At 42.5% G+C, this 11,775-nt stretch overlaps 1 protein-coding gene across 1 annotated transcript in view; it reads right to left on the bottom strand.

Annotated features, from left to right (window-relative positions):
* Positions 1 to 1,988: 1,988 nt before the first annotated feature.
* Positions 1,989 to 11,775, bottom strand: part of RANBP3 (RAN binding protein 3) — a 39,360-nt gene continuing 29,573 nt past the window's right edge. Inside the window, 4 exon segments of the mRNA XM_087894543.1 lie at positions 1,989 to 4,989; positions 6,031 to 6,211; positions 8,686 to 8,828; positions 9,801 to 9,921. Of these exon segments, the coding sequence (XP_087750669.1) occupies positions 4,946 to 4,989; positions 6,031 to 6,211; positions 8,686 to 8,828; positions 9,801 to 9,921 (489 nt within the window). The 3' untranslated portion in view covers positions 1,989 to 4,945.

Here is an 11,775-nt window from a genome sequence, read left to right as displayed (position 1 = left end):
GCTAACATAATTGGGAAGAAGATTCATCTAACTGTCTAGCAGTAATGGTGCAGACTTTTCTCCTATGACTTCCCAAACTGGAAAGAGTTAAATGAAGTGAGACTGAAATAGTGTCAAACTTGTATCCCTTACAGTGGTGGCAAAATTTGGTCAGCCTGAAAGGTAAATTGTAAATTGTAGCTAACATTTCACTTCCTGGTGCTTTCCTCCCATACTTCCCCCTCCCCCTGAAAGGAGTGGTTCAGATTTTATCTTTGTGAATGTATCTGGGATATAAATACTTAATTCCAAAGATAACATACACAAGACCAAAAGCTGATTTTGGTCAAGAGATGAGAACACTGAATCTTTGGTCAAGCTTTTAGCCCCAGTGTACCCAAACTGATGTTTAGGGTTGTAGACGGGCAACAGGAGGTAAAAACTGGATCCATACATCCTACTACGCTGTATTTCAGGTAGTTTATTGAATCATCCATCACTGGATCGGTTTGTGTGCTAAATAAGACCGAAGCAAATCTCATTATAGCTTAGCATGATATAACAGATTTTGCTCTGGATCCAACAAGGAATTTCATTTAACAAAAAATACTCAAGTAGTCCAGTAAAGAATACTGTTTACATACATATTAAACCAAGGTTTGGTTAATTGCAATTCACTGGCTTAACACATTTAACTTAAAATTATTTTACAGTTCAGCATGAAGCCAACTAATCTGAAATGAAACCAGTTCTGGAATATCTCCCTCTTATGGACATTTCCCCATTTGATGAGCTCCAAGTCTCAACTAGCTCAATTATGTTATTTGACAGTAGCCCACCTGATGCCTACCCCAGCAAGACTTAAATGCTTTAACACCACCAAGTGGTTTTTTTTTAAAGCCACTGTTAAACAGAATGCACTTTTCAAATGTTAGAAAATGTCCTTAAAAATCTAGCAGAGTACCTCAGTAACAAAGTCTCATTTTGTGTCTGAAACAATATAACCAGATCTGATCCCAGTATATTTCTAAATCCAGCTTCCCGTTTCTAAAAGGGAATAGCCAAATGTTCCAAAGGAGAAATGGACACAGGACACAGAAATGACTGGCAGGAAACTGGATTCTACATAGCCCTTTTAACTTTGTTCTTAAAGGACCCGTTATTGTTTTAAATAAACTTAATTGGTGTTGTTCTATTAATAGCAATACCAATTTCAGACTGATACAAAAAATAGAACTTGTTGCCTGAAATGGCTGAAGAGATACTTCCAAGAAAGCTACTGAGCTTTTAACTATTCACAAATCCTTTGTGATGGAATGTCAGTTTGATTCAGAGAAGGGAAAATGACTGCCAAGCCATTAAAGATATTTGAATCTTAGTAAATTAGAAAGTGTGAGAAAGGAACCAGTAACAATGGTGTCGTTGCCTTAGGTATAGGTTGCACTAAAGGCCTTTGACAGGCTTTCAAGATTCTGTTTACAATACCCAAAATATATTAATGCAGTGTTTCTCAACCTTGTTGACTTGCAGATGGATGGATTCAACTCCTAGAATTCCCCAGCCAGCATAGAATTCTGGGAGTTGAAGTCCATCCATCTCGAAGTCGCCAAGGTTGAAAAACACTGCATGAAAGTACATTTCAAGGTTTTTGTCAACTCGTTTCCCCGATCTTGCCTATCATCAGTCTTGAAAGCCTGTTAAAGCTTCAACTATCTAGCGCAAAGTGGAATTGTTCCCAAATTTCTTTTTCATATTTTCAACTTTCCAGACTTGAATGTCATTTCTGCAACCATTTGGTATTCTTTTTTTCACAAATCAAACCGACAATCAAACCCATCGCCTCATTTCTGAATTTCGTGCTCTTTTTGGAGGCACTTTCATTAATGGCCATAAGATGGCAGAGAGTTCCTCAGTTAAGAGCTTTCCCACACAATCACACATTTCCACAAGAAATGAAACTATGCTCCTCTGCTGTTCTCCTTGTATCACAGAATTACACAAAGCAGGACTTTTGTTACAAGTTTTTAATGTAATTTCCAAATACATCTGATATGACAATTGTACAGAAATCTTCCAAAACACATGGGTGTTGTCTGGTTGTTGTTGGTTTTTTTTTGTTTGTTTGTTTGTTTTCTTTTACTTATCACTAATTGGCTAACCGCTTGAAGAAGAAAACAAATTTATAAAGTCTGTGTCTGGCCCAGCCAACTCTCCATCTCAGGAAAGCGCCCAAAATGCGTTTCCAGACAGTCACTGTGCAAGGAATACAGCCTGTGGCTGGCCTAGAATGAAACGTAGAATCTCCTTCTCTTTGCCACAGCAAATCACTCGAATCCAAACCACTGTGTCCATAAATAGCTGCCAGATTTTGTTTGTTTGTTTTTTTAAAAATGAACTCTGTGGGTAACTGTTTAAACATTCCATTGAATATTAACGCTTCTAGAGAAACCAGCCAGCCTCTTACCCTGGACGACTTTGGGTGCCTCCTTCAAATGTCATACACACAATCCCACCCAGCCCTTTCACACAATCACATGCATACCAATGGCAGGATCCTCTTAGCTCCAGATGTTTTAACAAAGGCAAATAAAATTATACCCTATTCCCGTCCCACTCATTCCTGTTATGCCAAAGTAACTTTAAAAAAAACAACAACAGATGTGCATCCACTTTTCTAATGAACCTGTCTTAAAAGGGTGAGGGGGAAGTGTCTTGTTAACACAAAGTGGAAAATTATTCTCCCTCAAAGCAGCACAACTGCCCAAGAGTTACAATCGTTATCAGTCTTCAGTGTTATTATTCAGTAGGCGGTTGGTATGTACATATCTGGTGCATTTGAGAACTGAAGCGTAAGGGGGAGAGAAAGAAAGGTTAAGTAAAAACAAAACAAAACAAAAATCCGGAGAAGGCTGCACCCATGCATGGCCATCTGCTTTCTCTCCCAGGAAGGGAGAGCGAGAAGAAACTTTTGTCAGCCTGAAGCTCTTCCAAAGTGACAAAGATGGGAGAAACGACTCCAGGACAGACTTCGGAGATCCGATGAGAATTTCCATCCATTACACAGAGGAGGCAGAGTCTAAAACCTGCCTATGTTTCCCCGTTGTTTCTGTGACTCAGCAACTTCATATTACAATGTCCTCCTTGTTTTTCCACAGTGGACAGAATTGAAAAAAGGGCTTCCACCCTCTTCTTGGTTTCAGGGCTCCCTTTGACAAGATGAAAAGAAGGCCACCTTTTCGCTTCTCAACCTCAGGCGGAATCAGACGGTGCCTTGTCCCGACTGTTGTGTTACCATCTTCATTGCAAATGGCTCAGATTTGGGAGTTCAACCGAGTAGTGGTCCCCATCAAGGCCAAGAGGAAGGGGGAAAAAAGGGCACCGATTCTTCTACGGAGCTGGTGATAACCTCCTGTTCTGATAGATGTGCCACTCCACAGAGTCCACAACAGGAAGTCACCAAAGCATTCCAAGTCTTTATGGTCTTCGCCCAAAGATGTCACAGCCCAACTTACTTATATCATGCTCCAGCTAAAGCCAGAAACAGTCCTTTTTTAAAGCCGATCTTATTCAAAGGTTTCCCACTTCAACAGAGCCCTCTCTGGACACATCTCAATCAAACAAACCCACAGAGCCGGTGACAGCCCAGGTTGATACTTAGGTAATTTGAGTTTAGGCACAAACTGAAGATGCTTACTGACCAAGAGAAAGTGCCCAAAGCAATACCTTTCATTTTTTTTATTTTTTTTAGTAGTTGGCCAAGATTGGAAAAGCAGCCCTCCTGTTTTCAGGAAAACAAGGCAGCTGTTTCCTAATCAGCTGTTAAGCACCTTGGCAAGGCAAGAAGGAAAAAAAAAAAGGTTATTTGAAAGGATTAAAAACAACCTGGTATACGAATACCTGTTATATATGTACACGTGTGTGCCTGTGTCGGGATGTCTATTTACACAGTGGCTTCACTCTCCTTTAAATAGTAACAGAAACATAACAGTACAAAACAGAAGGGGCCCACTTGGTCAACACACAAGAGTATCTTATTAAAATCTAAAAAAAAAAAAAAAAAAAAAAAAAGTTATCGCCACATTTGAAGTCCCGAAATGACAACAATAATGATAACCAGAGAAAGGAAGGAGTTGTTAGCATAAAAACAAGAATAATTAAAAAAAAAAAAGAACAAAAAACATACCCCCTTTCCCACTCCAGAGCTTAAAGTGTTTCCGCCCCATCCACAAATTCAGCAAAAGTCTTATTGTGTTCTTTTTAACTTCCAGGATGAAAAAAAAATTAAATCCCCAAAGAGATGCTCTTCAGACGAGCCACACTGTTGTCAGCAAAGTTTCCAAGGGCCCCCCCCAAAAAATTGTTGTTATTATTATTTTTTTGATAAAGAAAAGATCTTCCAGTTGAAATCCGACTTTTCTTCAGAAACGGCGGGAGACGCAGGAAGCAGAGTGGGCGACGGGGATTTTTTTAGGCAAGAAGAGACTGTGTTAGAAGGATCCATGGCAGAGGCCATTCGGCTACTGGAGTTGGAGGACGGAGGAAGAATGTGTATGGCAAGACAAAGAGGTGCTACGGGCAAGCTGTGGCAAGTCTCGGTGAACCTGCCCCCTACAATGAATCACAAGTTTGGGGGGGGGGGGGAGAGAAATGGTACTCTTTTTCTCCCTGCTCATCAATATGATGAGCAATTAAATGTCCCAAAATCACATTCAGCCAGTTTTGTCCAAAGTCTGCTGTGTTTTGTTTTTTGTTTAATATGGAATCAACTGATCCAGCCCCCCTGAAAAAAATTCAACACACACACAGAGAAAAAAAAAAAACCCAGAACAGGGATGCAGAGTTCTTAAATCTCAGAGCCTCTGTTGCTGTCCAGAGCAAGAGATGGCCTGGGGCATGAGTCTCACAAAGGGCCCTGCGAAAGGGGGTTTCTGGCAGCTGCTCTTCCAAGTGGTCTGGATCGTGGCCGCTATGTACTGCTGGTTGTCTGCCCATCCACTTCATCGGTGGGACCTGCAATATGAAACAGGGAGGTTCGGGTTCAAAGCAGGATTGTAGAACCATTGCTTATCCGCAATGGGAATCAATTTCTTCCATTAGTCCAGGCAGTTTTTATTTCCATTTTACTAATTCATTCTTGATTAAGCAATTTATAGTCTACTTTTTCAATATTAAATCCAAATCAACAAAACATAGTATGACAGGTTTTCTAAATGCTAAATTCCAAACTGTTGTTACCCTGTCCAATACGTACGCTGATAGGACATTCTGATCCCAGACCTATTGGGAAAACACTAGCAGAAATATTATACAAGGCTGCAATGCATTTAAGCCCACATCTAAGGTTGTTTTAAAATTTCCTTACAGTTTGTTCTAAAATGTAAAGACATAAATTTAAATAATCTCTGAACAAACACCATCCTTACAATAACTCAATAATGTGAAACTGGAATAAAAAATTAATGTCTTCCCATGATTAGCTTTGTTTCCATTCCCATATCTTGAGTCAAAATCAGGTCTGGAGATTCTTGAGGAGAGACCTACCAGGGTGATAACATCCTGCAAACTGTTATTCATGGTTGAGACATGCTTTAGACATTTCATCAGGGAAATATCAGAATGATCCCAAGACTGGAAGTATCCCCATCAATTGTTCTGAACAGAATGCAGGTAGCCCTCAACTTACAACGATACTGAAAAAAACCCCTGATTTATGACCCTTTTTCACACGTATGATCATTGCAGCATCCCCACCGTCACATGACCAAAATTCAGACGCCTGGCAACTGATTCACATTTATGACGGTTGCACTGCCTCAGGGTCATCTGATCAGCTTTTGCGAACTTCTGGTGAGCAAAGTTAATGGGGAAGCCAGATTCACTTAACAACCATGTTTCTAACTTAAGAACCCCAGCGATTCACTTAACAACAGTGGCAAGAACAGTGGTAAAATGGGGCTAAACTCACTTAACTGTCTTGCTTAGCAACGGGAATTCTGGGCTCAATCGTGGTGGTAATTCGAGGGCTACCTGTTATCCCCAGAAACTGCTTACCACTTCCAGGTGATCCCGAAGGGGCAAGAACATCATCATCACTGTCTTCCTCGTTGGACTGTGTCACTTCTGGCACTGGTGCTGCAGTTTTGGCTTCTTGCTCTTGCTCTACACGACTCCGCAAAGCCAGGATTCGATGGTGCAAAGCTGCATACAGCTGTCCTGTGTCTTTAGAACTTGCCTAAAGTTCAGAGAGAATCAGTAATTCTCTCATTAAAAGGGTTGCAAACTGACAAGTCATTTATCCCAATAGGTAAAGGTTTCCCCTGCCCAGGTGTGTTAGTCTCTAGGGGGCGGTGCTCATCTCCTTTTCTTAGCCAAGGGAGTCAACGTTGTCCGAAGACATTTTCCATGGTCAAGTGGCCAGCATGGCTATACGCCAAAGGCGAACGGAACACAATTAGCTTCCCCCAGAAGTGGCACTTATTAATCTACTCACATTTGCATGGTTTCAAACTGCTAGGTGGGCAGGAGCTGGGAGCTCACCCTGTCCACGGTGCTGGGTCTCGAACCCAGGCTGTCACCTTTGCAGCTGCCAAGCTCAGCGTCTTTAATTGCTGAGCCATTGCGCCCCCTTTGTCCATTTAGCCAAAAATATGATCTAATTGCTGAAGAACTCAATGCTGACATCTGTGCATCTGAAAGGCTTTCACAATGAGAGTGGCCAAATCAATGCAGGGCAGGAAGAGGAAGCACGAAAGCAGCTATTAACAGGGGAGATGAATGGAATCTCCACAAAGTACCCTATTTCCCCCAAAATAAGACATCCCCTGATAATAAGCCCAATCGGGCTTTTGAGTGCATGGCAATAAGGCCAAGCGCTTATTTCAGGATTCAAAAAAATATAAGACAGGGTCTTATTTTCAGGAAAACATGGTATTCAAAAGCATGGTTTCGTGAGGCCTCTCTTAGAAAACCAGATGGGGGCTCTTTGCATTGGATGCACATAATTAGGTCACAATCTGTTTCTATCAACCCAGAGGTTAGAATACAAATAACTGATTTGGGTGACAAAGTGATAGATTGCAAATCAGAAAAAAATCTAACAAGTAAGGGCAATTCAACATGGAACTAATTATCTATGAAGTTGGGGGTTTCCCTTGAGATAGAGGCTGACAGTAACCTGCTAGAAATGCTATAATTTGGATTCTGCAATCAGTTGGGGAGTCTGTCTGTCTGTCTATCAATCATCCATCCATCCATCATCTAGTGGTAAAAAAGAAAGCCTTCCAACTATTTATTTTTATTCTTATTGGTTCATATTGAAGAGGAGGTTAGACAAATGAATAAAAATGGGGCCTCTGGCATATTAACCAAAGCTCCGACGCAGGATCTCTATTTTCAAAGAAAATCTAAATTATAAATCCTAGCTGGAGGATGCCCTTCTTTGCCTTGATTATAGAGAAGCATTTGATTAGCTTAACTTTCGAAAGGAATGTCACAGATGGACCCCTTACCTGGGTTTACACAGATGGCTTACTACAACCTGTTTTAATCCGTTATTAAACAAATTATAGTGGCCTGTTTCCCTAACCCTAACCTGTAACTAATAAGCCACAACATCTGGGTTTATTCTTTCTGTTATTATACATTGGAGCTCCTGATGTGCATGTGGACACTTCACTTGGTGCCCGTTGTGCTTTTTGCCAAATGAGTTTTGTGCATTGAAAATAAGATTTGCTTTGGGTTGTTTTTTTTTTTAAATGAGAAAGTGGCATGCTGCAAAGCTTAGGGTCAAGCCTCATGAGGGCTGTTGTCCTCACACAGGCCCCTGCAAGCTTTCTAAGAAAATCAGGAGAGAAAGTCTGGTATAGTGGTTAAATTAGTGGGCCAGAATCTGGGAGGCTCTTCCTTCCTTAGGCACGAAAGATGGCTGGGTGGTTTTGGTGACCCCCTCATTCTTTTTCAGTCCAACCCACCTTGTAGAATGGCTGTTGAAAAGTAGGAGCTAGGGGGCTTTAGGCAGGGGTGGGCTGCTGGGGGTTTGCAGGAGTTCGGGAGAACCTCTAGCTAAGATTCTGTGCAGTTTGGAGAACCCCCAAATCCCACTCCTGGCTGGGCCTGCCCACCCCTCCCCTGAGTCCCCATGTGGCCTGTTTTGGATGTAGGTAAGTTCAGGGTGCACATGAAGGCTCGGGGAGGGTGAAAAACAGGTCTACCGGAAGTTCGGGAAGGCCGGAAACGGGCTCCAGAGGCCTCTGGAACCTTGGGGAGGCCATTTTCGCCTGCCTGGAGGCTCAAGAAAAGCCTTCGGAGCCCGGGGAGGCAAAAACGCTCCCCCTCCACCGTGGTGCAGGAGGCCGACTAGGCCACGCCCACCCAGCAACCAGGCAGAGAATCCCTTGCTAAAACTTTTGAAGCCCACCCCTGGCATTAAGTATGCTTGTGGCCTTGAGCTAACCAAAAATAAATGTTGGATTTAAATCTAATCAAAGAATAAATAAAATAGTGGTTGCACACCAGTGTTTAGATTGGAAAAGTACCCATTGGCTAAGAAAAAAGCCAAAAAAAACAGGGGTGTTAGGGACTGCCCTGCAGACAGCATTCTGGTAAATGGATAATTATGATGGATGGTAACCTCCAGTTGCAACTATGATGCAAGACTTCCCATAATGTCCTCTCAAATATATCCACGGACTCAATCCGTGGCCTTACCAATATAAGGAACACTTTGACTCCTTGGTCTTCGGTGTCCATGGCGGTGATTCGGATGCTTTTCTCACTGGCTTTATCAATCTGCATTTGAGCCCACAGTTTGGTGTTCAGGATTAATCGCAGACTGCCTTGTGTTCTCATTACTAATTGAAAGTACCACGGAGATGAAAGACACACGGTCAACCATTTTTTTTAAAAAAAAATGCCTGCATTCAGAAACAGTAACTACAGCACTCATATAAATCCAAATCCACAAACCTTTGTAGTATAACCCCCTGAATTGGCAGTTCTTAGGAAGATGGAATTCCCACAACCCCAAGGAAGCAAGGAAATTTGGAAGATTGTTCAAGACATAGTACTAAACTTGATGGGTTCCTTCTTCTTAGCTTCGATTAAGCATCCATCCTAAAGGTGGTTTGTGTGTATTCAAAAGCAGCTGATGCTGTGTCTCCACCAAGGTCAACCCCATGACATCACCAGGTACTTCATTCTCCCAATCATCGGGGCAGGCAAAGGTCATCACACTTAACGTTTTACAGAGGGATGCAGTTGGCTGAACTTTTTCAAATGTTCTCGAGGAGTGATGATGCTTTTAAGTGTGCTATATTTTATCTTAGGGCTTGGACCAATGTTTCCCAACCTCAGCAACTGTGACTGGGAGTTGAAGTCCACATGTCTTTAAAGTCGCTGAGATCAAGAAACATTGACTTATACTATATAGCTCTCGCAGAATGGCAAGAAATCATCCTGATATCGTTCAACAATCACAGTCAGAAGATAAACCAATTTCACGTATTCTTACATAATTTACATTCTGGAAAGCTGATCCCCACTCCCCAATCCTCTTTATTCCTTTAACAAGACTGGCATCCTAAAAATGCTCAGCTATTAGAATGTGGATAAACACATTGTCTACCAACAAGCCTTAATCACAAGGGCACCTGATGCCACAGGCTACTCCTGCAAGCTACAAATGTCTTATGTTGGTATGCCCGTCCATAACAACTGGGTGGCATGGAAATGGATCCAGGACTATATTGGATCCAACTGCAATCTAGGTTCCTGCAGTGGTTGGTTGGCTGGCTGGTTAGGTTTCTGGCATCTTTTCCTCTTACCCAGGCGTGACTGCAATGTCCCATCATCTGTAGACGCCATGTCATTCAGCCTCAGAAGCCCTCGGCCTCTTTCCACCCAGGACTGGGAGCTCTTATCAAAGACAAACAACTTGCATTGAATCTGTAACAGAAACATTAGCTGGAGAACTTTAACGAAGGCAGCAAACGAGGAGATCACAAACCGCAAAACCTCCAACGCATTTGAAAAATGGGTTTTCATGCTCTCTCCAAATTAAAAAGTATTATTTCTCCCTAGTAAGAAAAATGGAAACACTTTCCACGATCCCTCTCATCTATGTATCCGATAAAGTAGCATTTAAAGCAAACAAAATAAAGGAGATAAATCAGAAATTGCAAAAAGGATGGTACTTCTACATTCCATGGCAGTTAACAACAGATATTAGATACTGAAAGAGAATTTTTAAAAAGAGAATTTTTTAAAAAAAGCAACAGGCAAGTCATAGAACAGTATTCTGAATTACATAAGCAGAATTAATTATTGATATTGTTTACATGACTCTGTCAAGCCTCAGTGGACATACCTAAATGGAAACTCTTATGGTCAGCTTACAGCAGTGTTTTTCAACCTGGGCAAATTTAAGATGTGAAGAATTATGGAAGCTAAAGTTCGCACATCTTCAAATTGCTGAGGTTGAGAAACATTATAACTCTACTAAGTCATAATTTGTTTACTTGTGATGTATGGATAAATTACAAACAAGCAACACATATTACAGCTGAGAGTGAGGTGTGAACCTCAGACATAAACAAGAAGAGGAACACAACTTCACACCCCACTTGGGAGTTCCCCAGAAACAACTGGCTAATCACAACTGCAAACAAAATGCTGGAATAGGGGGCTCTGGGTCTGATTCAGCACAGTGTGATGCCCCCATCGGAGCTGAATCTGCAGGGGAAGACAAGCTGGAACTGGAGCCGATGGGAGATTGAGGGGGTAGCTTCATTGGCTTGGGAGAAAAATGGGGAGGAGCAGGCCCAGTCAGGCCAGGGCATTTCAGGGTTGGGACGGCTTGTAGGCAGGGAGGAAGGGGGGCAGGACAACCAAAAGAGGCTAAGCAGTGAACATGAGAGACAGAGCTCAGGCAATGAGCAAGGATCACCCCCTCCTGATCCTCGAGCATGGAGAGTGGAGAGAAGGCGAGAACAGCACACACTGAGCCGACTACTCAAGGTGGGGGAGAGTGCCCCACCCCTCTTCACAAGGCACACTTGGGGACTGAGACTTAAGGAGATGCTGTGGGGAGGGGCATTTTTTGGGAACCAACGCTGAATTCATGGAGTGTTGAGTGCTGACGTTTAAGCTTTCCTGGATTCCTTGCATTCTTTCTGGCTTTCTGGATTAATTGCCTTGCTCCTTTGCTTCCTGGACTCCTCGACTTGCCCTGCTGGATTTCTTGCTTTGCAGATGTTGTGCTGGACTATTTGCAACCAGAGGCTGCTGGAGGTGTGTGTGTATGTGTGAGATCACTTTGCTCTGGGACTTGCCAGAAACATGGGAGTGTTTGAGGCAATTTGGAGCAATAAAGGGGCGGTTTGAACTGTCAGCTGCCTTTGCTGCCTCTGTGCTGTGCCCTGGGTCATCACATACAGCTGTACTGGGATGGCTATCCTTGCATAGAGCATCTAACTGGACAGCGTTCCAGAGCAGAAGCTGTTACATGAAGGTGGAGCAGAAGTACCAACATTAAGGCTGGAAAAAGAAGCACTCTTTTTCTGTTGGTCCAAGGAGCAAGAGGGCAAGACTTAGCATTTAAAGCATGGGGTTGTACAGATAGTCCTCGACTTTTAACCATTTGTTTAGTGACTGTTTAGTGACAGCAACACCGAAAAAAGTGACATCACCGTTTTTCACACAACTGTTGCAGCACCCCCTTAGTCACGTGGTCAACATTCGGACACCTGGCAACTGGCTCATATTTATGACTGTTGCAGTGTCCCGGGGTCATGTGATCTC

Source organism: Pantherophis guttatus, chromosome 1, assembly GCF_059756535.1.
Source record: "Pantherophis guttatus breed Tessera chromosome 1, ASM5975653v1, whole genome shotgun sequence".
Taxonomy (NCBI): domain Eukaryota; kingdom Metazoa; phylum Chordata; class Lepidosauria; order Squamata; family Colubridae; genus Pantherophis; species Pantherophis guttatus.
The sequence above is the reverse complement of the archived record's forward strand: the minus strand, read 5'-3'. Positions and strand labels throughout refer to the sequence as shown.